The 26,629-nt window shown below is 40.9% G+C and overlaps 3 protein-coding genes and 1 long non-coding RNA gene across 7 annotated transcripts in view; 3 read left to right on the forward strand and 1 right to left on the reverse strand.

The window, feature by feature from the left end:
• The first annotated feature begins 365 nt into the window (after positions 1–365).
• gpr155a (G protein-coupled receptor 155a) lies at positions 366–6,297 on the forward strand. 2 transcript variants are annotated; one of them, XM_077727916.1, is made up of 17 exons: positions 366–507; positions 615–684; positions 928–1,430; positions 1,574–1,973; positions 2,041–2,203; positions 2,357–2,512; positions 2,954–3,037; positions 3,133–3,253; positions 3,318–3,402; positions 3,487–3,577; positions 3,653–3,851; positions 4,034–4,123; positions 4,221–4,348; positions 4,527–4,622; positions 4,696–4,760; positions 4,835–4,972; positions 5,177–6,297. In XM_077727916.1, the coding sequence occupies exons 3-17, from the start codon at positions 998–1,000 to the stop codon at positions 5,370–5,372; spliced, it is 2,445 nt and encodes an 814-aa protein (XP_077584042.1). In that variant the 5' UTR covers positions 366–507; positions 615–684; positions 928–997; the 3' UTR covers positions 5,373–6,297. The 2 variants fall into 2 exon arrangements, with proteins under 2 accessions (XP_077584042.1, XP_077584041.1); XM_077727915.1 differs by lacking the exon at positions 615–684 and having other exon boundaries at positions 367–507.
• Positions 6,298–6,611: 314 nt separating this feature from the next.
• On the forward strand, positions 6,612–10,579 carry cirsr (corepressor of RBPJ and splicing regulator). The gene is made up of 10 exons (XM_077728448.1): positions 6,612–6,844; positions 7,267–7,361; positions 7,597–7,670; positions 7,775–7,788; positions 7,879–7,931; positions 7,999–8,047; positions 8,238–8,358; positions 8,730–8,836; positions 9,477–9,562; positions 9,937–10,579. Exons 1-10 carry the CDS (start codon positions 6,773–6,775, stop codon positions 10,343–10,345), a joined length of 1,080 nt encoding a protein of 359 aa, XP_077584574.1. The 5' UTR covers positions 6,612–6,772; the 3' UTR covers positions 10,346–10,579.
• A 102-nt stretch (positions 10,580–10,681) lies between these two features.
• sp9 (sp9 transcription factor) lies at positions 10,682–13,984 on the reverse strand. Its single transcript, XM_077728447.1, has 2 exons — positions 13,318–13,984; positions 10,682–13,195 (listed from the first exon to the last, which is right to left on the reverse strand). Exons 1-2 carry the CDS (start codon positions 13,336–13,338, stop codon positions 11,774–11,776), a joined length of 1,443 nt encoding a protein of 480 aa, XP_077584573.1. The 5' UTR covers positions 13,339–13,984; the 3' UTR covers positions 10,682–11,773.
• Positions 13,318–26,629, forward strand: part of LOC144204449 (uncharacterized) — a 31,694-nt gene continuing 18,382 nt past the window's right edge. The window contains exons 1-4 of one of the 3 annotated variants that reach the window (XR_013327890.1): positions 13,318–13,760; positions 15,114–15,216; positions 17,183–17,324; positions 26,437–26,616. This is a non-coding gene — a long non-coding RNA (uncharacterized LOC144204449). Of the gene's footprint in view, positions 13,761–14,066; positions 14,180–15,113; positions 15,217–17,182; positions 17,325–26,436; positions 26,617–26,629 lie in introns of those variants that run through there. The other 2 variants (XR_013327891.1, XR_013327892.1) reach the window with 2 other exon arrangements.

The raw sequence follows: 26,629 nt of genomic DNA on the forward strand, positions 1-26,629 counted from the left end.
AGCATCCCTCACAACCCAGAAAAAGAATGAATAAAAAATAAAAACAATTGCTAAAGGAAATATTATTTTAACAATCACTTGCCCTGTCTATATGTACTAAACTTTACAGGGCAAATAGAATATACTAGTAAAGACTGTGCCTAATGTTATGGCTATCAAGTGCTGACTTGTGTGTACTACATTGACGCACTTCACGTTAAGACCCGCCCACTCCATCATCCTTCGCTTGTGATTGGCCGAACCTGTGCAGGCGTTTCTCATCGCGAAAGTGAACTGAGGGAAGTGTGGTGTCTAGTCTTTGTTTTTCTTTTTGAACCTCTTTTCTCAATCTCTCTCTGGCGCAGTTGCGTAATCGCGATACCACCGCTAACTCGGCGTATGTCATCATTTTGTATTTTGTTGATGATCGAGTCATTTGTTTCTCAAGCTAACGGTAGCTAACGGGTTTTATAAACATGGCTACTCCCACCGGGACTTTGACTGACACATGAGGCACGCCGAGCTGCGGTGAGTTTCATTTAATTCCCTTAAAGGACTCAATTTTGTTCATAATGTTTGCTCAACTTGATGATCCTTGTCATAACACTTGCTTTTTTTGCACGTCGTCAGCATAGATCCATTGGATTTCTGTCCAGTGCTTGCAATCACTGCTGTAGAATCCTGACTAATACCTAAGAAATGGTGGTAAGTGGTGTATGCAAGAGTAAACATGTTGATTGTTTAGGGTGTTTCTTCAAGTGATCAGGTTACCTTTGCACCTTTTGAGAATAACACAAACAAAACGAGGACATTCACAATACCTACAAAATAATCTATACATGTTAGATTCTCACAAGATCATGTTAGTTCAAACTGGAGGAATACTTTGAAGAAACCTCACTAGTAAAAGTCAATATGATTCTTATTCTTTTCTGTCTTACCTGACAGGTATGACATCAATAGTACAACTTTAACCCATGCAGGACTCCTGCCAGTGGCAGAAAGTAACATCAGCATCATGGAGATCAACACCACTACTGCCATTCTCTTTTCACATAAGGATGGAAATCCTCTGTATCCCGCTCCTCCATCCTCCCGAATATCCATCGACAAGCTCCTACCGGCTCTGTTGAAGTGCTTTGGCATCATCCTCTGTGGCTACATAGCCGGCAGGGCCGGCACCATCACATCTAATCAGGCCAAAGGTTTAGGCAACTTTGTGTCCAAGTTTGCTCTCCCAGCTCTCCTGTTTAAAAACATGGTACTGCTAGACTTTAAGAATGTCATCTGGCCCTTCATTTGGAGCGTCCTCATCGGCAAAGCTTCAGTGTTTGCCATCGTTTGTGTCCTGACGCTGATAGTTTCCAGTCCCGAAAGTCGATTTAGCAAAGCTGGACTCTACTCAATATTTGCCACCCAAAGCAATGACTTTGCTCTGGGTTATCCAATTGGTATGTATGATGCTTTTTATTTATTTAAATGTATATTTACATGATTCTACAAATTATGTTGAGTGAAATTTTTTTTTGAAAGTTTGTTGACATGCCTCTCTCCCACCAGTAATTGTATGTTTTTTTATGTTTGACCCCCACAGTTAAAGCTCTATATGAAAGTACACATCCAGAGTATCTTCAATACATTTACCTGGTGGCACCAGTGTCGCTGATGCTACTCAATCCCATTGGCTTCGCCCTTTGTGAAGTCCAAAAATGGAAGGATCAGAGAGACCACCAGCAGGGCAAATTTCGTATCGGGCTTCATGTGGTCCTCCACGTCCTCAAGAACCCGATTATTTTCATGGTTGTCATTGGCATCGCAGCCAATTTTATCCTCCATCAGAAGATACCTTCCTTCATGGAGGGCTTTGTGGATGGTTTGGCTGACTCTTTCGGAGGAGCAGCTTTGTTTTATTTGGGTCTTTCAATGGTGGGACAATTGAAGAAATTAACTAGGTCCACCGTTGTAACGCTGATATTACTCCTGACTGGAAAATTGTAAGTAACAAACAGGATGAGATGTTACCCTTGTGGTTTTTTTGGTAATGTTTGTATTTCTTCTCAGGTTTCTGATGCCTCTGATTTGTAAAAACATGGTGGATGTTTTAGACGACGCCAGCTATTCAAACCACTCGAGCCTTTCCAGCTATGCTTTTCTTTATGGGGTTTTTCCCACGGCACCCAGCGTCGCTATTTACGCTGCATATTACAATGCCCAGCTGGAAGTGGTGAGTCTCATTTCTGTTGTTCCACCATGAATAAAAAAAAAAAAAACAGGTTTTAGATTGTCTTTTTAATTCTTGTTCTTGACTGGTAGCCTATTCTTTTAGGTCAAGGTTGTAAAATGTTATGTGTTTTTACATTTGGCTTCTTTTTCTCAGGTTATTTCTGGAATGGTGATCAGCACTTTGCTCTCCGCTCCAATCATGTTTACTTCAGCCTGGTTGCTCACCTTGCGCCAGATGGATCCTCGGCTTCTGATGAACGCATTGCAGGGTGTCAGCTTTGATATAAGCATTGTCTGTTTGGTGGCACTGGTGAGTTGCAACCAAGACACCAGTGTAATTCCACTTTCAAAACTTTGGGGTAACTTTCCTGTAATATTAGGTTATGCATGTGCAATGTGCTTGAGGAAACAACTGGTTTACGTGATAGAGAGCTCATTTCCTCATTTAGTGTCACTTTTAGCCTCATTACACGTGGGTGTGAATGCACAATTGCATATTCTTTTTTTGTTGCACAACTACAAGGTCGTTGAAAGGGTTTTGTAACCCAGGACGTCATTAAAAACACGTAAAACCAGCATTTCTAATAATACTAATGCTAATCATGCTGGTAACAAAGTTTCAATTTTGATAGGTTTGTGAATGTATACTTAAAGTATTTTTTTACTGATTTGAGGGCTTCAGCTCACATTTTAACCTCAACATGAAATGACTTCAATTTATTATGCTTGATTCTGTTTTTTTTTCTTGCAGGTGTGGACCATTGCAGTCATGTTTTTTAGTAAGAAGTTTAAGAAATTGCCTCACATGTTTTCCACCAATCTTTTTGGGGCGCAGGTGAGCACAGTGTCTTCAAAAAGACTGAAATAGTTTTAATTGTATCTAAATAAAAAAGTTCTACTTGCGTATCAAACTGTCAATGTGTGTTGTAGCTGCTGGCTTGCTTTGGGATGATCCTGTGGAAATTTGTGGCTAGGATGGACAACTTTGTGGGCCAGATCTTGTCTTTTGCGCTACTGTGTACATCACTCTACTGCACTTACATCTGGCCAGGTATGTTGTGAATTTTAACCTTGCTGTGAGTTCTCTTCCTTCATGCTTTTGTTTCTCTTTTTAGGTCTAATTGCACTCGCTCTTGTTCTTCTGAGAAGGTTCGACAATTTGAAGGCATCTCCTGGCATGTTTGTCATTGCCGGCTGGGGGTAAGCCTGCAAAGTGAATAATAGCAATGTTTTAGCACTTGCTGTTTCAAATTGTAATTCTGTCGTGTTGTTCTTTACGAACAGGATCCCAGCGTTAATAACCGCTGTGTTGCTCATATGTGGGGAAAGACAACCCGACACCATCGACTCGTCACTCTTTTACAGCAAACCACAGGTAATTTGCTGAAATCTATTTTGGATTTGAGTGTTGCGTTATGTTGAATTTCAACAGTGTGCTCTGCTTTGACAGATCTTGTGCAGCACAATTGTTTTGGCCCTAAGTGTGCTACTATTAGGGGTTTGTCTGGTGATTCTCAGTAGAAGAAGCTGGATTCAAAGAGATAGACGCCAAGAGGGAAACGTCTCTGTGGAAGACCTTGTAACTGAATCTGAACAAGATAACCACTCTTTGTTAGAAGCAGAAGCGCAATTGGCTGATGTCAAAAGAGGTATTGCTGGGTTTATTTTTCCTACACTAATAAATGGGGTTATTTCATTCTTTAGAATATGATTAGCATTACATAAATTTCCTCATGATATGTTTTTTTTTCTCTAAGGTCTATTTTGTCTACTGGAATTCCTTTCACTATTTTACTGATAGTAAATTGTCACATTCTTCTGTTGTTATCAGGGCCTCTCATGCGCGAATGTGCCCCACCCGAGCCCATGCCTGACATGATCACCAGCACCAATAGGATCCCCACAGTAACTACACACTTGGGTATGGAGAAGTGGCAGGAAAGATGTTCTTGAAAATTATTTTTATAATTCTTTGTTTATTCCGAACCTGTGTATTTGCTTTTTTCTTCTCACCTCAGGTCAAAATGAAAATACCAGTGATTCAACCGTGTGCCTGTTCAGGGTAGAGGAGCTCCATCAGGATGAAGATAGACAAGAGGCCCGTCATATGCTCTTATGTTTGCTTTTGGGTGTTGGCTCCCTAGCTGTGAGTTCACAAACAAAACTATCATCCTGTCGTTTTCTTTTCTTGATGTTCTCTCAAGTCAGAGCTGTGATATTGTAGTGTATGGAACCTAAATCTGCAGCTGTGGCTACACACACAAACAGGATGTATTAACTGCATTTTAGATTACTGGAAACTGACGTCTTTGTTTTTTTTATAGAACTTGTCCAGCTGCCTTTGGTTGCTTTTTTACCGAGACCCAGGTAGATTGTACGTGGAACTGCAGTTCTTTTGTGCAGTGGCCAATTACGGACAGGTTGGTAGTCTAATCAGACCGTGCAAACACACTGACACACAGTACATAATGATGTTCTATTATGTGATTGCAGGGACTTATCTCCTTTGGGCTGTTTGGTCTGGACAAACACTCGGTCATATTACCAGTTTGGAAGAAGTAAGAAAAATATAGTTATGGAGCTTCAATTTCAATGCAAGAATTTGTAACACTATTTATATATCACTATACAGGCTGCAGATATTGTGGTATGGAAAGAAGGAAGAACATCAACCACAAAATGATGTGAGTGAAGACATCAGAAAGACCTGTGCAGACTTCATCCAAAACCATAAGGATCAGTGTTTCCATGACATTGTCAGGAAGAGAAGGTGAGACAATGTTATGCTTACTGCTACAATGACAGGTGTAGACTAAGAAATGGTACTTATGTTCTAGTTTTTTTTTATTTTCTATTCATTTTTTGCCCTTAAATGCATATATCCCGAAACTAAATTGCCATTAAATTTTACTGGCAACTGAAAAAAAATATGTTTAAGTTTATTTCAAATGCAAAATTTCTGCATCACCTGCAGATGTGGAATGAGAACAATGGTCGACTGCTTCCATGGCTCTGAACTTGTGGAGTGGCTTCAGCTGGCAGGCCTGGCTCAAGATCAATGTGGGGCCGTACATTACGGTATATGCCTGCAGCAAGGCGGGGTTCTTCAGCACATTGAGGAAGAATGCATCTTTCAAGATGCTACCATTTATTACTCCTTTGCAACTTAGGCCTTGGGCAATGTATGAGTTTGGGTAACACGTATGATTTAAAAAGGGGCAGGAAACTTCAAATAATGGCTTATTTTCAGGATTGAATGAAAATTAACCATAGTTACTGTTTGCACACTGGGATGGGACCGACTTGCACTCTTATTTGTTTAAAATGCAATGAGAAAGACTACTATATATGGGGGAAATACCACTTTAACATTAGGGGTGTGGCACTTGTGAATGTAGCCAAACAACTGTCTGTTTTAACGCAAAGAATTCCACGCGACAGGCTCGACATCGCATTCGTCAAGAGAATCACTTTACGAGTGACATGCACGTGTGCGAGTTGTCACTGGCTTTTGTTTTTGGTGATTATGTACATAATAACTCAGCTACAAGCCATAGTTTAGGATGGGCATTTTGTGTCAAGGCAGATTTAGATTTGAATACTAATTGGTTTGAAGGAAGGTTATGGGAAACTATTTTCTTCCTAACCAGTCGTATTGAAAAACAAAACAGCCATAACGTGAATTGAACCCATATTTGGAAAGAATAGACAAATATTATTATATCAAGATTGTACTTTCACCCTTTTTCTGTTAATGCAAGTCAGTACAAGGGCTTTATATTTATATTTTTTGTTCCTACGTGATAAGAAAAAATGCAAAAAGAGAAGTTCTCTATTTTTTATATCATCACCAAAGAAGGGAAGATGGACTATATTTTGTTTTGACTAACTTTTTTGGAGCACATATGAAAATGCCAGACTGCCAAAAAAAAGGAATATTCTTTATAATACAGGGAAGCATACTTTTGCAATGTATTGTCTCTCAGGTAAAATAAAACTGCAAGATTGGTATGGTTTAGTTTATGAATGTTATGTACATTTTGTACAAGGCTGCTTATTTATGGAATGTGTGAATAAATTTCCAAAGGCATCACATATTGAATCCCGTTTTCAATGCATTTAATTTTGATTTTGCATAATTTTGAGTATCAACCTTGTTTTGAATGGAATTATCATAATGCTTGGACTCATTTGACCACGACACATTGCTGCAGTTGCGCCTGCAATTACACAGATCAGCCTCTAGATGTCACATTTTACTCAATTTAACAGGATTTTAAAATTCTCCTTTTAACTATGTTACATAAATTCATAAGCAAATGCCAGCATACTACGTCACACACGTTATGACTGTAAAAGGTACGTTCAAAATACAACAGTTTGATTTATTCTCAAGCATTTAAAACGTGTGCTTTTTTTTCACTCATATTATTGTCACCGATTTATCCTACAAGCATTGAACGCATCAAGGTCTTCTTTCAGTGTGTTTACTTCCGGTGTTAGTGAGGCTAGAGAGCATTAGCTGAAATTTTGTTTTATACCATCATTTGACGTTTTAGATAAATCAGCCATGGGGAAGTCTTTTGCCAACTTCATGTGCAAAAAGGATTTTCATCCGGCGTCGAAATCTAATATCAAAAAGGTAAATACAAGGCACAATTTCATTACTAAGCTTCGCGGTAAAGTGCGTTGCATCGCGCAGTTGGCCGTTTAACACTTGGTTATTATTCAATATTAGTCCCAAAACGGATCCATCAGCACTTGTGAATTAAAGACTCACTTTCTAACCCTTTTTAAAATCTAATGTACAGAAAATATTAGCGATCGCAACCTACAAACATTTTGAATGCACACGCAAATCCAACCTGGATTCTAAACTGACTACAGCCTTTCCATAATACAGATTTTTTGTCATCTATGCATCTATAGTTCAACCAAAAGCTATAAACCTATAATATGAATGAGCATTAATGCATATTATGTCTCAGCTTCAGCAAGCTGTCATGAGTATTTTTTACATGCACTTTTTAATAGCACAAAACACTACTACTTTTCCTTGCTTAGGTATGGATAGCAGAGCAGAAACTAACTTTCGACAAGAGAAAGCAGGAAGACCTGATGCAGGCATACCTGAAGGAACAGGACACCTACAACAACAGGTGAAATGTAGCAAATTATTCATTTTGGCATTCCCTATTTCACTTATAAAGTGGAAAAATGGCTGTATCTTTGCAGCCACTGCTGCAACCAAGAGTAAATAATATCAACATGATGCTAACTAACCAAGTCAAATTGGATATTTCCAATTATCTCCGTACCGGTGGTTTAAATGTGACATTTAATATTGTTTCGTGCTATTGTTTGACCATTCAATGTACTTTCCTTAATTTTTAGGGTGTTGATGGGCGATGACCGTGTTAAAAATGGCCTCAATTTCATGTATGAAGCCCCGCCAGGTGCATCCAAAGGTAGCTGATCTCCTTTTCTCTAATATTTGAGGGAATGTGGCATTAATTGGCCTTATTCTCATTTTTAATCCTCTTTCCTCTCCCGATCCTTGTTGCTGTTGCAGAGGAAAAACCTGAGGTAAATCTCACAGACCCTTGTGTGCCTTCCATTTCTCTGTAATTATTTATTATTTCTAAGATTAATTATTTGACGTCTCCCATCTTTCAGGAGGGAGATGAAGAGGTCAAATTTGAATGGCAAAAGGGAGCCCCAAGAGAAAAGTAAAAACTTTTATTTTCTTGCAAAGTTTCAGGCAGTTTCCATTAAATATGTTAACTCCTTTCGCAGATATGCTAAAGATGACATGAATATCAGAGATCAGCCTTTTGGAATTCAGGTAATTTTACTATTACTTTGACGTATGTTAGTTCTTAGTCACTGATAAATTCAACTCCTATTAATTGTAGTGCAACTTATTTTTCCCTTTTATTGTGCATTCTTGGGCTAGTACTTCAAATAATCTGAAAAAATATTGTACTAAATTGTCTTGTTTTTCAATTGCATGGCAACTTGTGTTCCACATAAAGGTGCGAAATGTGCGCTGCATTAAATGCCACAAATGGGGTCACGTCAACACAGACAGAGAATGCCCTCTCTTTGGACTGTCGGGCATCAACGCCAGCGCCATGGTTTCCGAGGAGACGGGAGGTACACACACACACACACACTACTCACCACACTTCTCTGCTTTTTTTTCAATGTCACATACTGACAATGTCAGATAATATTTGCAGTAGTGAGTATATTTGAAAGTGTCACATTTAGTTGCACCATCAGTGTGGGATAATATTTTTACCTCAGGAGAATTTGTACAACGCCTCAATTTGGCTGGGTAATAATGGAAGAAGGGAAAAAAAAGGATTGTGTTTCCCAGAGTAGATTGTATGATTTCAGTCAAAAGTGGGGGGAATTTATCTGACGTGTCGTTCTGTTAACAAATCCGCCCCCCAAATTTGTGCCGTGGTGATGTGTGGGAAGGTTGGTCGGTCCCTCAATGGCTCTGTGATTTGTACTAACAGGTCCCTCCATGCACCCCTCGGAGCTGATGGCCGAAATGCGTAACAGTGGTTTTGCCCTGAAGAAATGCGTCCTCGATCGCAGCGCCACCGTTTGTGATATGACGCAGGTAATTTTCTCTTGTGCAAGCGGGCCGTTGCAAACTTTTTGGATCAAATTAGAATTTGTGAAGGAAAAACAAGGAGACATTCTGTAAAGTATTGTAAATAGACTCACTCTAACATTATATTTTCACATTAACACTCATTCCCAATAGAAAAAGAAAATACTATTTAATTGGCCTGATTTATGTTAGTTGTGTTGCACTTGGAAAATATAACATTTGTAATTGTTTACATGTTTTATGATTAACTGTACTTTAAGAGGCAATTATACTTAAAAATTACCGTGCATTGAAAACATTTGCCTGTGAAAGGGTATATGAGTCAGTATAGTATTTCTTTATATGAAATCATTATTCTGTAGAGTTCCACAAGAGGGAGCCCAGTAACCACTAGCGTTACTGTTGTCACAATTAAGAATTACTACAGTACGAAATAAACGACAATAGATACTGTACATTGTATTTGGAATGTAGGGGTGTTTTGCCTATTAATTAAATAAATAATTCATTCACCATATTACACAGCAACACAACTAAATATCCTTATTTTAATCAAAAAAAGGACTGCTCCCAATTTTTTGCAGAGGCTTTGTCTATTTTTGAGGAGCTGAAATTTAAAATGTGTTTTTTTTTTATTTGTTTAAAGGACTTTGTTGCAAGTGATCAAGAAGAAGATCCAGAGGTGGAATTTTTGAAATCTTTAACAACTAAGCAGAAACAGAAGCTCCTCAGGTAAAAACCATTGAGTCTATTCACTCAAATTTTTCTTATTTACGATTTATATTTATTTAATATACATTTTAATATTTTCAAAACCTGCTGAGGGATACAATTTAAAATGGAAATTTCGCATAATTTGTTAGCGATGATAATAATAATATACTGAAATTGTTTGAAGCTCTGACAAATCTTCCGAGAGCTTTGTCATGAATGTTTTGGTTTTTCCATCATTTACAACCAAAAAAAAAAACAATTTTCACCATCCAAATTATAATAAACCTATCATTCGAATGAATACCTCTCGCTGTGTCAAACAAAACAAATTCTGATACAATTTGCATTAGATCATTTTGATGGTAGCGTCAACACTTTTAACTCCTCTACAGAAAACTGGACCGTCTGGAAAAGCAGAACTCCAAGAAGAAGAAGAGCAAAAAAGAGAAGAACAAGAAGAGCAAGAGAAAGCACAAGAAGAAGCAAGAGAGTAGCGACAGCTCAAGCAGCAGCAGCAGCAGCGACTCCGACTCCACCAGCAGCTCCAGCGACTCTGACGACAACTCGAAAAGACACAAGAGCAAGAAGAAGAAGAAGAGGGCATCCTGCCGAAATAACAGCCCGGAGAAGGAGAGGACCAAGCAGAAAGAGATGCCCGAGGGAGGTCGAGAGAGAAGACCAGAACGCAGCCACAGCGGCGACAGGGCCAGACACCGCCATCGCAGAGAAGAAGACGGTGACAGGAAGAGGAAGGTATCAAGTCCTAGTAGGAGTCGGTATGAAAGTCAAAGAAGATCCTAATTGAAAAATCCCCTTTCTTAACAAATATGATTTCCCTTTCCCCACCAGTAGAGCGAGGCAATGCGCAAAATATCCTACACCATTCCTAGATGGTCTATTAGGTTATCATTTTTTTCTTTTTTTTCGTCAAAAACAAAACACCAATTACAATTTGGAATTAATTGTGGTTCTTGTTTTACATGATCAGTTAATTATGTCTTTATATTGTCATTAAATAATTCATGTTCAAACACACCACAGGAAATCAGATTCCCTTTTTGCCCCCCGAGATGAGAAGCATGGATTTTTAAATAGTTAAGACTCAACACAAAAGCAGAAAAATGCTGCGCAGGAAAATTAAAATGTAGGCTTTTATTTTCCTTTAAAGTTCAGATTTTAAAAAAATGCATCACTTCTATTTATGACACTAGACTCAAATCACCGATCCCAAATTCTGTAAAATATTGCAGTCATTTTATTGGTAAATTTGCATTAAATAACCCAGAATTTAGGTGCATTCAGATTTTCCAGTTGTATTTAACCACTGTCTTTCCGTCCGTCTTCACACAGGCATATTTCATCAATCGTCCCTTTCTGAAGACGCTTTGCTGACAAGCGCAAAAACGTCCTTCAACCTTTTCATTGATAATTTTGGCCAAAAAAAAAATCAGAGTTGGCTTTCCTGACCATCTTTTTATTTTAGGAGTGGAAATCTTTTTCTTTTTTTTTATAATCGATCAAATGCGATGAATAATTAGGACATTTCGCCAACCCTCCTGTAGATAACGAGGAATGAACAAAAAGCCCTGCAAGGAGTGCGAGATAACGCTAATCTCCAATCCAAAACACAAAGGTCTGCCATAATTGATAGCGTTTAACAGCATTTGCATTTTTTAAATGCCGCATTAAGAAACGACATCTGATTCTACTAAATAATCCCAAAACGAATTGCCCAAATCTGGATGCGAAATTTTAGGTCACACAATAAAAGCCTTTGAATGTTTTTTAATTACTTTTAAAAGGAAATTCTTATACGTGAGAATTTATACAGGTAAACATTTATATATATTTTTAGCATTAACAAGAAAAAAAAGGAATTTAAAAAAAATCAAACTAAAATTTGAAGAAAGCTTTGCACGTATACATAGAATATCCACAAAGTGCATCGAAAAGTAAACTCCCTGACGAACACGAATGAAAACAATCCAAGCTTAATAACAGTAGAACATGAAAAGAGCAAGTGTTCGTTTAGTCATGTACAAGATGCAACTCACATTGTCCAAATTCAACAGGTTTCTCCTCACCATGAAATTCTGCCGAAGAGTCTGCAGGTGAGGTTCGATTGTTCGTTTGATTTCGTGAAATATTCCCTTTCTTAAATAAAAACCCGTTTGGTGCAGTTCGGAACGGAGGATGCCTGTTCCCTCTCTGTCCCATCCCTGATTCCCCTCATGGCTCGTGGTGAGGGGACTGTTCCTTCACCGTGATCCTGGGGTTGACCCCATCCAAAATAAGGTCCGGGGACTCGGACCTGGGCGTCTCCAGGTTGCTGGTGTCAGTGTCGCTGTCGCTGCCCTTCTTGCCACCTCCCCCGGCCGTGTGTGTCTTGATGTGCTTGCTCAGGTGGTCGCTCCGCATGAAGCGCTTGTTGCACACCGGGCAGGCGAAGCGCTTCTCACCGGTGTGGGTCCTCAGGTGTCTCTGGAGCTCGTCGGAGCGCGTGAAGCGCTTGCCGCAGAAGAGCCAGTTGCACACGAACGGCCTCTCGCCAGTGTGCCACCTCAAGTGCGCCTTCAGGTGCGATGTCTTGCCGTACACCTTGCCGCAGCCCGGGATGTGGCAGCTGTGCAGTCCTTTCCTCCGGAGGCTGGCTCCGGCCGGCCCTAGCCGCTCGGCCTCCTGGCAGTTGGGGCAGTCGCACGTAGCCCGGCCCGAGTAGCGCCGCGACGAGCGCGAGGAGCCGCTGATACCGGAGCCGCCTCCGGAGATCATGACGTTGGCAGCCGCGGCCGCAGCGGCAGCTGCCGCAGCAGCTGCTGCAGCCGCGGCCGCTGCGGAGCTGTCCGAATAGCCCGGCAGCACCGTTTTGAAGCCATCCTGGGCCAACAGGTGCTGGCCGCCGGTGAGCAGGTGGGACGCGCTTGGGCCGATCCCCGTGGAGCTGAAGGCCGAGTGCGTGAGTGACGAGAAATCCGCGTTGTAGCCGCTCAGCTGGGAGTGGATGGCCTGCGGGGTGCCCGAGTGCAGGGAGCCCTGGAGCGGGCCGCCCGGACTCTGGACGTCGAGCCATGAGCCCGGGTTGCTGTGCACGTCCCACCAGGACGACGCGCCGTTGGCCACCTCGCCAGAGATGCTGGAGTGGAAGCCGGACTTGTACCAGGATTCGTACGGGTGCGCCATGCCCACTCTCGGGTACAGGCTCTCGGCTGAGCTGTGGACCTTGGAGATGAAGGCCGACTGGCCGGAGTCGTGGCTGGATACTCCGCCTCCACCGCCGGCACTGCCGCCGCCGCCACCACCGCCGCCGGCCACGCCGCCACCGCCGCCGCCGCCGCCGCCGTTGGAGAACAAACCCCCGTACTCTCCGGAGAAGGCGACCGACGTCGGGGAGGCGCTGGAGGCCAGGCAGAAGGCGCTGTTCCCAGCGCCGCTCGTCGGCGTGAGTCCCGTGGGAGCGCGGCTCGTCGCCACCGCGAAGCCGGGCAGAGCCGAACCCAAGTTGCAACTCGATGTGGATCTCTTCCACGGGTGAAATCCACCTTTGGAGAAGGCGCTGGAGTCGGGCAAAGTGGTGAGGGGGCTGGTGTTTCCGATTTTGTTGCAGGTGGCAGCCAGCATAGCTAAAGGCGTCGTTCCAAAGCGAGGCTCTTCCTAAAGGGACGGAACAACAAAGCGCCTCTTAAACAGCCCATCATATCACCACCGCCCGCCATCGACTTCTCCCGCAGTCACGTTAAAGTTGCCTTCAAGTGTCACTCTCAGAAACAACTCACCCCAAGAATGGAGGTAGCCATATCCAAGTTGGATGGTGGAGGCGGGGACAAAAACGACAGGCGATCTCAGACCTGCTCGGAACCGGAGTGATCCAGAGCCTCCGCGTTGGGGACTCGGGTCAACACGGGTTCTGTTCTGGCCCCGGTCTCCCGGCACTACTTTCGCTCCAAGCGAGCGTCTTGTTTTGAAGTGGTGCTCGCTGAACGCCAGGGGCCAATCAAGAGGCGAGTTTGGGCAAAGCGGAAGCCGTCAACCAATCACCGAGTTGAGCGCCTGTCGAGGCCAGACTCGGCCACGCCCACAAGGCAGCCGCTTCTCTGCTCCGGCTGGCGATCGCTGCCACTCAACCGAGCAGGATTTGGCGTTTTTATTTAAATACCGCCATTTATTTTTGAAGAAATCTCCTCGAATGGGTCACGTTTGCAGGCGACTCGTTCCTGAGGTAAGCGTTTAACTCGCTTTTTGTCATGAGCGTCGCCGTCACACACGTGGGGCAACATTGGCAATGCATGATTTCATCGCCGATCGAATGCATTCTTGTGTATTAAAATATAGTTCATAATTGAACAGGCACAATAGGTGCGGCTGCGGTTTTAACCTGTCGATCGCTTGCACGTGGACGCGCGAACATTTTTCAGGAGAATTCCGAGAGGCACAATTAGCAACGTCGTTAATGCTCAACGGCTGACTTTGATTGATTGCAGATAGAAGAACGTCCTATAAATGACGTTTACGAGCAACCGCCTCATTTTCATACTCGCGGCCTCGCATAACGTTGCCACATGCACTTCAACACGTTTGCATTGTCATTTTTTCTGTAAAATAAGAGATGACAATACAAGTGACACCGTGGAAAAAAATGTAAGTAATTGCATTTAAAACATCTCGAATTAAGGCTTCATAAATTGCATTATTTTAGAACAAGATTGACATATTTATTGTGAAATCGGTCATCTGGGGATGCAAAATCTGTTCTATAATGCACTTCACAGAGGAAAAAAGTCCCAAAGTCATTTCATTACAGTATTAAAATCTGGGATCACTATATGGAACTTGAATGGCAATGTAGATAATCTTTAGAAGGGTTTAAGAAACGAAAGTTTATGCTACCAAGAAATTGAAAATGGTTGTGAAATAAGAGAACATTATTTGAATTCAATTTCTAAAATGTTACAAGAAGTGTTAATATTTGACATTTAAATAATAGCATTACCACATTCTCTGTCTCTAGAAATAAATCAAATAAATGCATTGTAGTTTTATTCCTTGCCATACATTTTATTAATCTTCCTAAATCAAGTCGTTTGAAAAATATATGCATTGTTTAGAATTATATTCATTCATTCTCTACTCACACACTCCCAAAATAAGCTTCAGTGGAAAAAAATCGGCCTCTCAGATTGTGTTTTAGCAAAGTGACAATTCAAGAGTGGGCCATGTCTGCACGCCGCCCATTTGTGAACACTCCCGCATGCCAATTAGGAACCCATTACACGCGATTAGATTGATCAATGTACCTTAAACAAAGGCGATGATTTATTTGGTTGAACGAAATGCTCTGCGTCCATTGTGAGGAGCCTAAGAGGGGGTGCATGCCTCCACCCAAGAAAAGAGAGCGAAGGGGGGGCTGCTGTGCTGTGAATTGAGACCTCCTCTGGCAGTGCGCACTTGCCTCATTCACATCCACATTACGGCTGTCCCACTTTCCGTGTGTTCAACCCAACAGGCCGCACAATTACATCCCAGTGCTTGTGTGTGTTTCTAACCATGTTTGCTTTCATGTGTGTCTCTGCAGAGCAAAAGTTACAGCGAGGACAACAAACTGACAATGTGTGCTTCCTTGTGGGCTGTCAAACTGCAAATGTGATGCCATATGTTGAAGACTTGCTTCCATGCCGGTAAGCAATATGTTGACATGTTTACTTTGGAATTGTTGATCTGAATGTTCTGATGTGACTGTTATTGAGCTGAGTTCGGACATTTTTTTGCTTTGGTTACAATTTTCCAAGAATGTTGACTACTAATGTGGAATTCAAGTGGTGAAAACGTGAAATGATTTGAGCAGGACATGCTGCAAAACAACCCAGTGCATCAACTTTAATAGAAATGGCCTGGGGGAATGAATAGCATTATTGGCTCTATGTTGAAAAAGAAGAAAATGAACGTACATGTGACGGAATACATATTGCCTCTTGGCAGGGGGAAGGAGAAGATGAAGCCCAAATTCAACTTGTGGTTAGGCAATTAAAAATGGAAACTCCCTGCCTCCATGCAGCGTAAGTGGAAGATTATGTTGATGACAACACAAGCACATTGCAGCCCTCTCTAAAGTAATGCTTGAGCATAGGTCGTATATGCAGGTGCAATATACCAGTGTTTCCCAACCTTTTTGAGCTGCGGCACACTTGTTGCATTGAAAATAATCTCAAGGCACACCACTATCTGAAAATCTACTAATTTCAAATTGTGTCCTATATTAATAGCATTTGGGTTCAATGCCAGGTCTGGCCCTTGGTGTGTGGAGTTTGATCTCCCAAGGCTTGTGTGGATTTTCTCTAGGTACTCTGGTTACCTCCCACATCCCAAAAACATGTATGCTAGGCTGGTTGAGCATTTTCAATTGCCCCTAGTTATGAGTCGGAAGGTGAATGGTTTGTCTTTGCAATTGGCTGGCCACCAATTCAGGGGGTTCCTCGTCTGGTACCCATAGTTAGGTGGGATAGGCTCCAGCACCCCCTCGGACCCTTGTGAGGAGGAGTGGTACGGACAATGAATGAATTATCACGTAAAAGGGAGGTACATATACATACCAGGCAATTTCTTTATGTCACTGGCAAGGTTCTGCAATCTGACAAGATTGCAGGATGCCCTCCCGTTTTGGTATCAGGCAGGGGAGAATGATCAAGGCGCTCGCATGTGCACATGAGACGTGCGCAGACAACAGCTGGCAAAACATCCGTGACACACGGTCATCAATCAAAGGTGACATTCCACTTCCATGCAGCTAACAGGTTGCAATGCTCCAAATTTTGAAAGCTACTACTTGAATGGACTTTGAATATGTTAACTTTGCTTCCATATTCGGATGATGGGTAAGAGAACAGATTCCACTCAAGACCTGCAGGCAAAGCTCCTTGTATTAACAATTCACGTCTGTTTAAAAATTCCTCCACACAATCACCTTGAAGATTTATCGAATGAAGAAAATAAGCACTTACTCCGTGGCTATTCCAACGTCCACTCGTGTACCTGATGGTGCTTATTGTCTTGTTGTAGATTGTTCCTTTGTTTTCTTCGCACCAAGGTGACCCAAGTGTAGCTCCAATCTCACATGCACTTTAGCAATCTTCAGCAATTTCATGTCTATAGGACTTGGTAAACGGCCATTACGATGTGAAGCACTGAGTGAAGGGATTGTCCAGGATTTAAGTTAATAATCATGTGTCATTATAAAGGCTGGGCAGTTGTTATTGTCTGTATATTTGGAGGAATACTTGAGTTTGTTGCTGAGTCCGACACATCTTCGTGTTGTTGTTTTATTTCCACCCTTGTGCATCTTCTATAGATTTTCTGCTGCTTTTCAGCATTTGGAATTGGAAAACCAGTCTATATTTTGAAAATCTTGGACTAGCCAAGACCAGCACTTGAGATGTATTGATGTGAATTTCAGTGTCATAAAAAATGGGGTGTAACGATGCATTCATCTGGATTGTTTTTAAATAATCCCATCCAATCTATATTTTTCTATTTTACATCATCTCAGTCCCAACTCTCCAAAGTTTATTTTGTCTTCCACTGAGCTTTTTCTGGCCGCATTATACTGTCAACCCACCAAAACCGTATTCCTACTGTTTGCATTTTCAGGCCGCTTTTTTTCAACATGCTGACAAAAAGTCATGCTGATGCCGAAAATGTCTCCTTCTGCACCATTGACCCAAATGAAAGCAGAGTGCCCATTCCGGACAGCCGCTATGATTTCCTTCTGCCAATTCCACAAAGCACCCAGGTAGGATGCATTTCGTATTTGACATCTGCTCAGGGTCGAAGCAAACTATTGTTGATACGTCCTTCCACGCTTTGGCCTCTGATGCGTGATTACGTCTACACTCCAATCCCTTTTTTTACCTAAAGAAAAGAAGCTTTTGAGTCACCAGTCATTCACATTCATACAGGGTCCTCGAAATGTAGAGATCTAAATACGTTTTTTTAGTACTCGACCTTGAATCTTACCTGCCACGAAATAATGTCAATCAAAAGCGCCATATCTTTATAGATAGAGAATACTTGTTTTTGATAGAGTACTTCTGCAGGTCAAGAAGCTCATTGGATCGTTGAGGGAAACGTTGTTTTTACAGTTAAGTCTGTCTCATGGTTCTGAGAGTCCAAGTTCGAATCCTGTGAATTCCCAAAGAGAGTTGGACATTGTGGCTCTTCCCCACGTTCCAAAAACAGGCACGTTGAGTCAATCGTTGCCATTTGGATGTCTTTTGGGGTCATAAGCATGGAAAAAAATCTTGCACTTGACACACATGACTAAAAAGGATGCGCTGGATCCTCCGTGCAGCATTCCTCGTGTACGACTCCACATGGTGCAACATCGTGAACATGATGACAAGGCTCAAAGACCCGTGAAAGCCAGGCACCCTTTCAAAGTGCACGCTTGAGTTATGCACAATTTCTTGTTCACGGCCTATTTTGTGTGTTAGGTGCAGTGATCAACATAAAAGTCGCAATTCATTAAGTGGCAGCAAAGCTCACATTGCCTCTGAAAAGGCTTCCTCAAAGAAAGTGACAGATGTACAGAGAGTTCTTGTCTGTGTTAAGTTTTACAAGCTATGCAGCATGGTTTGAATTATGCCAGCGTTGCATGTCCGTTTTGATCTTGGGCTGTATATATATGTGCCGTTGAGATTCATGTCCAGATCTTGAAAGTTATCCAGAGACAGTTTGCGAGGGTGGAAAAACTTCCTTTTTCTTCTGCCATGCTTTTTGTAGAGTCATTTTTGAAATGATTGTATTGGGGATAAAATCTAGCCAAGGCCACACACATTCACCCGTTTAGATCTAACTGGGAAATCCTGCTTCAACTTACGGGAAAAGTCCTTTTCCCCCCCAAAAAAAACGTATTAAGGGAATAATAAAGCAACGATGCCCAGGGCTCTAGTTGAGAGGGGCTTCATTCCCCCCATGAGTCAAAGGCTCCCACGAGCGTGTCGCCACACGTTTTTCCAAGTTGCCCAGAACGCGTCATGAACAGTTGCCATGCAGATGACCAATCACACAGACAGACTGACGTTTGCTGAAAAAATGTAGCGCAAACCAGATTGGAAAAGACTTTCTGGGAATTCCCCAAACAAGCCGTGTAATTAAATTCAGTTCATTTAATATGTTGACTCTTTGGTCGCCAATGGCAACCATGGATGCCCAATGCATTTTGACTGCAGTTGATTTCTGTTGCCATCAGTGAAAGAAGGAATTTGGGGTTTAATATAGTGATGTAGATCATAATAGTGTATATGATTTTTATATAGTGATCTATATATGGGTATATTTCTAATGTATCCTAGAGGGAAATTTCTACCAGTGATATTGCATTGTATCAATTGGCAGGTGACTATTTTAGTTGTTTCCTTTCCCTCAAAGTTAGATGGGTCAGGCCCAATTTAGTGGTGATTGCGGGTAAGCAGGTATTGAAGACGGATGGTTACATTCATCCATGATAATGTCTTAATGATCGCATAAGAGCTTGCAGTATTACTTGCGCATTTGCTTCATTTCTAAGGTAATAGTGTGACTGACTGGTTGAACAGTAATTACCGTACATCTTCAATTGCCACTCCCTTTGATTGTTGTGCGTATAGGGTTAGGGTTACTTGTGTATTAACATTCATACGTGGCAATTTAATGGCTCTTGGCTCGTGTACTTTTTTTGTTTTGCCTGCTATATATATAGAAACAAACACCTTATGACCAAAACGACAGTATTCTAGTAATCAAAATAATTATCAGATTTTTTTAATGACATTTGCTGGACTATAGAATTATTTTTTCTTTAAATCACAAAATAATGCTGTTTTCTTCATCTTTCTCATAGATTTATTTTTTAAAAAGGGCATACATTTTACTATTGGGCCATTTCTCTGAAAAAAAATTTATATAGATGTATGTAGTATATATGTATATGTACTATAATCAATGTGCTTTAGTTGTAGTCATCACATTAATAGTTCTACTCTGTTCCTAAATGAGCACTATAAATACAGTATTTCTCATAGTGACTTTTTGCGACAGTGACTTAAAGAGCGGAAACATTCATTGTGTGTTTTAGACCAATAAAAATGATCCTGATTCATATTCTCGATGAACATTTGAAATGTTCTCTTAATGGGGGGTCTCGGACATGCATTGATTCACAAGGGGTATCTTTAGCTGCGCTGCAGTAAAGTGAGTTGAAAAGGAACAGTATCTGTGTGTGTGTAACTAGCCATACACTGTTTATATTCCATGAAGTATTCGGCCACCATGGGTGAGTGATGTGATGGTCACTTACACGCTAATATTTTTGGGAAGACGGCGTTTATCCATCCACACAGATGTTTTTCATGTAAGAACGAGTTGGCAATCGGGCTGTAGTCTTTTAAAATTAATCGACCAAACCACAATTTATACTTGTAACAAAGCTGCTCTTTTATGGTATATTATATATATATTTTTTTCTGTACTCAAATACTGCAAGTTGTGCTCCTTTCAGGAATTTTATAATAACATGCTTTCACTAGAGGTTACACAGGAAAAAGTTTAGGGAAACACCTCTCAATTAATGAACAAAGCGAGGTGTGCTTGGATGGGATTGTTTTATGACAATTTACAGTAAGAGCTTTTGTTTCCACCCCTTCACATGCCTTTTGGAATGAACTATTCATGCACAGTGTGACTCATTGATCATATTTTGTAGATATACAACCTGTCATAGACAACAATCTCGGGGAATATAGTTTCTGTAGTTTTTTTTTTGTGAGAAAAAAGATTTTCCAAATGGATTCAAATTTTTTTTACGTAAGCTTTGATTAGAAATACACACAAAAAACGTTGACAAAGTAAATGGTAGCAATTCCCAGATGAATATATCTACAATAGTTTGGATGGCGATTGACATTGAAATATTTTAGTCCACAAGATCTAAATATTCAACAACTTTACCTTATAAAATGAAGCTCAAAAACATTATTTTTTTGCCTAACACGCAAGTGCATCTTTGAGAAAGAAGTCCCTCATCGACTCATGTCTTTCTTTGCTGCTGCTATGTGACGCAGCCAGCTCACCTGGCTGTATTCCCAGATGTTTGTTTCGAGCAATTAGTCATTTGAACGCTAACAATGTGCGTCAACTTGACAAAAAACTGAATTCATTCCACGACTAATCTGAGGTTTTTTGTCACGCAGGTCGCCGTGAGGCATTCAAACCTCATTCCAGGTACCTGCTTTACGGGAACCGTTTTATTTTTGCCGCAGGCTTTTCTCACTTTCACATATATATAACACATGGGGTTTCCCTGATTAATGTGGCTAATAGAGGTCGGTCTTCACTGTGTGGAGTTTGCATGTGCTCCCTGTGCTTGTGTGGGTTTTCACTGGGTACTCCTGTTTCTTCCTATTTCCCCAAAAACATGCAGGGTAGGCTGGTTGAACACCCTAAATTACCCCTGGTTATCTGTGTGAGTGATAATGGTTGTGCCGTACGATTGGCTTGTTATAGGATGCTAAAGTAGATTTAGACTTTAGATAACTTGACTTGGGTATTAATTTTTCCGAAAACTTTTACCCGCTGACAGTCACATGTTTCCATTTTGAAATCATTTGTCTATCAGTAAAACAAACTGCCCCATGTCATGAGTGGTGTAGGTTTTAGTTTTACATTCCTATTAGTGTTTTTTTTTTTTTTTAAGCAATATGGGCAAATAACATATCTGGATCATTTAACAGTGTCTGGATCATCTTCCCTTTGTGCACTCTGTTTGAGGTGCTGTCACAGCAATTCAAATGAGCATTTTGCTTGAACGAGACTGAAGAGTTGGGGTTTTTTTTGTCAGCCTCCACTCGTGGCAGATGATTAGAGCAAAATGCCTTCCCTTCTTGAGTGGAGATGGCCACAGCTCCAAATAGAATCCCCCCGTGATTGAAGGTCGCAATATTTTGAATTCTAATAGGGCTGCGAGATGAATTGCCTGAAATAGATTAGCGACACTTCCTGCTTCCTCCTCCTACTTCTACTTAGCTTTGCCCACCGCCATTGCTCGCAAACCCCCCCTCCACTGTGAAAAGAACCACTGGGAACGACAGGGCCCGGTGATCATAGAATTATTGGATGGTGATTCTAAACCCCTCAAAGAGGAGTTGCTATGGAGATCTCGTTCCAAACTGTGAAATGATTCCGCTTTGAAAGGCCGGAGGGCTCTGAAAGGCGAACACATCATTGTTCAGGTGGCGGTTGGTTAGGAAATTGCTGGTGCCTGTGCAATCAGCGCCACTGTGGCAGTGAAGGACCTGAAAACGTTTGTTCTCTGATGTGGGAAAACACTTGTTGTGTGCACGAGAAGCTTTTTTTTTGCCCCCCCTCACTCCAGCCGCTCTTGCTCGTGCTCTGCTTTAGCAAAACAAATGCAATGTCAAAGGTGAGTGGCTAAGTGATTCTGTTTATTTATAATGTCCATTTTCAACAAATCACATTTTCTGATGTTTTGGTTTCTAGGTCAAGGAATACAGAATTCTCATTTGAATTTTTTTTAATGGAGACTGAAACCCTGTAAGAACAGTGTTTTATTATTGTTTTTTTTAGTCGTGAAAAACTTTTGGGATTCGCTTATTCTCACAAGGGTTGCAGGGGGAGCTGGAGCCTATTCCAGCGAACTAAATATTACACCAGAGAAATATTGTGAAAGAAAAACTAGACATAACAAAGATAGCAAATTGAGCAAAAAGCTCCCAAAACTTTTGTTAAACAATGAACACTTTCAAACAATATAAAAAAAATGCAATACAAACAAAATACCTAAATTCACACATTAGTAATTTTTAAAAAAAATAGATACCTGTAAAAACTGCACACACATTTTCCCAACAAATACTGTACATTCTAGAAATACCAATTAATCCATTCACTTTCATCACCGATAATTCTGTTCAATAAAGATCTTTAGGTGCTGAAGTCTCTCTTGAGTTGATCCTGAACCGGTCACTCCACAAACTCAGATATCGACCACAACACCCCCAATCGTTGTTACATTCATTGATTTCCCATAAATGTTTTTTAAAGGCCAAATGAATGCTTATTTGCTCACCCTTTTTTCATTTTTAATGTTGAATAAGATGGTGTCAGTCTGTCATAGTGCCTGTAGTAAGTTACAATTTGTTGTTTTTTATGATAATTGGCATGTCCGTAGGCAAAGGAAGGACTCGTGAAGATGTCATTCCATGGCTGTCAGATTCCCGAATCCTATAAAAAGCCATTTGTGAATAACACTCGCGTTGGCTCGTGGTGTTTGAATGCTGGCGGTGCTTCTCCTTGACAGCGCCATAAAATAGCTTTTACGGCTCTGAATACCAGCAGAATTGCGACGCTGGCTTTGCGTGAACAAGGCGGCGCGAGGAATGCGACTTCTTCAGATGTGCTCTCAGCCGCCTTCTTGCATGTGAAAACACGCGCAGGAAGTTGGAGGCGAATGAATACTGTAATTTAACAGAATTATGTTGACCACGTATCCTCCCAGGTAGCGACATCACAAGGCGGCAGCTCAATCAGTATCAGTATTGATCTTTGACTTGACACAGATTGCAGACTTGTCTGTCTTTCAGTCAGAAGTGATGATAACTAAAGCTTTTTTGGGGGGGTGGAGTGGTGGAGTGGTGTTTCTCAGTCAAAAGCTCAAACTGAAGGAGCAACTTTGGGCTCTCCTGAAATATCATTTTCCAACAGTCACACACATTATGCTGTAGTTCTCGTTGGGCACCCCCAGCTTGGAGTGCTAAGTAAATCCAAAAATTGGGGGACTTTGTCAGGACCCCTAATCAGGCCATTCAAAGCCACTCCATCTAATCAGTTTCTTCTACATGGAAATGCATCATAAGATGCTTTCGACGCTTTTTTTAAACTTGGAAAATAAGGCCTTTTCCAGGGAAAAACTTGCTGGCTGTCTTTGATAGGGAAAGATTGTTGCACAAATATTTTAGCATTTTATTTTTTGCAGTGTCCATTATTTATTCATGATCAACATTTTAAATGTCAAATATTTTTCATTTTGTACTCTAAGTAGACCTTTTTAGGACTGTATTACGTGTTTTTGTTAATCCAAGGGCTTAAAGTTTAATATTTTGCAGTATGCTTTCCAACAATCTATCCCAGGGCTAATTGTAACGAGTGCCCCCTCAGATTTCCTCTTTTTTTTCTCTTTCACCTCACGCATTTGTTCCCCGGCTCTCAGCCGTGAATGGGGCGGCGGTAAAGTTAAAGTGAATGTTAAATTAGGCGGAGTTAATTGAAGGGAATTACTGCGGAATATGCGGCGGCCAGGGGAGAATGTCAGATGATGACTACACGGTGAGCGATCCGCTGCTCTTGCACTTCTAAAGCCTTTATGTTATTGAATTGTCTGCTTCTCGTGTAACTCATTGTAACATAATATAGCAAAATCAAAAATTCCAAAATTTTCCAACACTTGCACGGCCTTCATTTGCCACATTGAAATCATCCATCACAAATTCATGACTCATCCAAACACTTTTACAAGCTGTTGTGCAAAAAAAAATGTCATTTTCACTATCCAAACTGTACATTTTGACAGCTGCTGGTACATATGCGTTTTCTCGCAGCAAACAAAATGATTACGTTGCAGTATATTTTCCAAGTTGGGTACGGAGACAATGGCAAATTTTCATTGCAATCAGTGCTAAACAGGGAGCTGGTAAATTGGTGCAGCAAAACAATAATTCCACTGATTAGCCCCCTTTCTGTGGAACCCAAGTGAACTGTTTATACTGTGGAGTACCTCAGCAAGAGTACACCAACCAAAACAGCCTGATTAAGCAAAGAGTAATTGAATAAGTTCATTTCAGCATGAGGACAGGCAAAGGATGACAGCTTGTGGGGAAATCTACTACTTTAAGGTCCCCCCCTTATCACATGAAGGGGTTCTTTACTGAATTTGTACCATTGGACTTTGCTGAGCCAACAAGACAGTTATAATCTGTGCATAATAAACCAAAAACTGAAGAAAGTAAAAAAAAAACTCCGGTTAAATCCTATATTGTTGTTGGCCAGAAAACTATAGACAAGTTTAAAAAATGGTCTGTTATTTGATGATCAGATAGTTGTTGAAAATGGTCAAGATTTACAAATCCTGTTGTTATTTTTTTGGAGGCACGCCTTAAAAAAAACATGGCAACTTTAAATTGTGTGAAAAAGACCCTGGACAATGTCACTGACGTGAAGTATGCATGCAGGCAAGTTAAGTTTTTCCTGGTTTTAGATTGACAGATTGAGAGGAGTGTGCTTTTGTCTGAGTGAGTAGCTTGATTTTTAACCACTTTTAAGCCTCATTTTAAAGATCTCGTTTGTTGTTTTGGGGTGGATTCCTTCTCACAATTTGAAACGTGCCAGCTTAGACAACTTCAGTTTTGTCTTTGTGCCTAACCCTCTGCTTCTAAAAGTCACCTATCCAGGAAGCCATTCATCACAACACTATTGACAACATGAAATTAAATGGAAAGTTGTTCATAGTGATTATGATTTATATATAATATGCATTATACTCGCTTTGACTTGCTTTTCTTTGTTATTATTATTCATCTTTATTTTTGTTGTTGTTTTTTACTCTGTGAATAAGATTTTGGCTATCGTGAGGTGATTTATATAACTGTGTCATGATTGATTGACTAACTTTCCTTGACACGTCAAGTGAGTCATTAATATTCCAAGTGTGCATCAGTGCACTGGTATGTTCGCCGATGGTGTAACAGATTTTTTTTGACGAGAGACTCATAAAGGTGATGTTGTCGTCTGACAGGACCCCACCTGTCTTTCAACACTATTTTTACACAAGGCGTTAACAGATGCCACCAAGTAGCCTCGGAACATACCAAACACGCGTCATTGAAAGATTACTGGCACATATTTTCTTGAGTGTGGCTTTTCCTCCGTGACATTGGTTGTTTTGAATTGATCTATAAAATGTTATACAAGTGTGGCACTTTTGGTTTGCATGCCAGGCCTTTGGCATGATGTCAAACTTGGGGCCCGCCATGTGTTTTGTGTCCCTACAAAAGTAAATCATGTGCCGACATGTTTATTTCTCTGTTTTGGGGGATGAAATTGAAGTTTTTGCTGACTTATTGATGTATTCAGGTAATACTTTTGTATGAGTGGAAATTATTTTAGGGGAAAATTTAATTGAAACTTTTTATTTGGCTCTTAAAATATACTGATATTCCTGTTTTTATAGAAAACAGTAAATGTGGGAAATAAATTTGAGTGTAGTCACTGATTCTCAGCTCTTTGTATTCAAATAAATGATAAAGTATTGCAATTGGAAAAAAAAAATCAAGAAAAATCCAAAGTCACAGATGTTCATTCCCAAACAGTACACATTAAATGTGAAGGAATTAAAGATATTAAGAAAAATATCTACAGTAAAAAGACTTCAATGTGATTGGCTGGAAACCAATTCAGATTATTACTCATAGTTGGCTGGGATAGGCTTCACCACCTCCTGCAATCCTAGTGAGGATAAAAAAGTAATGCAGGCAATGTTAAATGACATTGCCTGACATAAACGCTCCCATCAGGCAAGGAAAAACTTTTTAAAAACGTACTCCCAAAAAGGAGGGGCAATCTCTTATCTAGGATGGAACAGTTTACTTTTGTTTTTACAATCTATAATTCTCAATGGCCTATCAAGATAGGTAATTGTCCCCCGAAATTTTGGGTGTTGAACTAATGAAAAAGAACAAGCATCATTGATTGCTTTTTCACCGATTTCACTCCCTCCTGCTGCGACCGGGTAAAAGGTAAAAAAAATGAAGAAAAAAATCAATACTGATGTGCTGTTGTGTGTCTTGACGCTGCAGGTGCATTTGTCGATGAGGATATCATCCATGTTGAGGGGAGCGTGGACCCCGTGAGGGACACGGAGATCATCCAGGAGAAGCCGAGGCTGAAGGACAGAGGAGATGAGCTCCCCTATTATCGACAAGCCGGAGGAGACGGCCATTAGAGGCGGTGGCGGCGAGAAACTCCAACCAGAATGCGTGAGTCAGTCTC

The sequence above is a fragment of the Stigmatopora nigra genome, chromosome 11 (assembly GCF_051989575.1).
Source record: "Stigmatopora nigra isolate UIUO_SnigA chromosome 11, RoL_Snig_1.1, whole genome shotgun sequence".
Lineage (NCBI taxonomy): Eukaryota > Metazoa > Chordata > Actinopteri > Syngnathiformes > Syngnathidae > Stigmatopora > Stigmatopora nigra.

Bases quoted from the DNA above. Each gene is read 5' to 3' on its own strand.
- cirsr (XM_077728448.1), top strand. From the start codon at position 6,773: ATGGGGAAGTCTTTTGCCAACTTCATGTGCAAAAAGGATTTTCATCCG. The intron at 7,362-7,596 runs GTGAAATGTAGC...CTTAATTTTTAG, and splicing joins CAGGACACCTACAACAACAG to GGTGTTGATGGGCGATGACC. The intron at 7,932-7,998 runs GTAAAAACTTTT...CTCCTTTCGCAG, and splicing joins AAGGGAGCCCCAAGAGAAAA to ATATGCTAAAGATGACATGA.
- sp9 (XM_077728447.1), bottom strand. From the start codon at position 13,338: ATGGCTACCTCCATTCTTGGG. The intron at 13,196-13,317 runs GTGAGTTGTTTC...CCGTCCCTTTAG, and splicing joins TGGCTACCTCCATTCTTGGG to GAAGAGCCTCGCTTTGGAAC.
- gpr155a (XM_077727915.1), top strand. From the start codon at position 488: ATGAGGCACGCCGAGCTGCG. The intron at 2,513-2,953 runs GTGAGTTGCAAC...TTTTTCTTGCAG, and splicing joins TTGTCTGTTTGGTGGCACTG to GTGTGGACCATTGCAGTCAT. The intron at 3,403-3,486 runs GTAAGCCTGCAA...CTTTACGAACAG, and splicing joins TTTGTCATTGCCGGCTGGGG to GATCCCAGCGTTAATAACCG.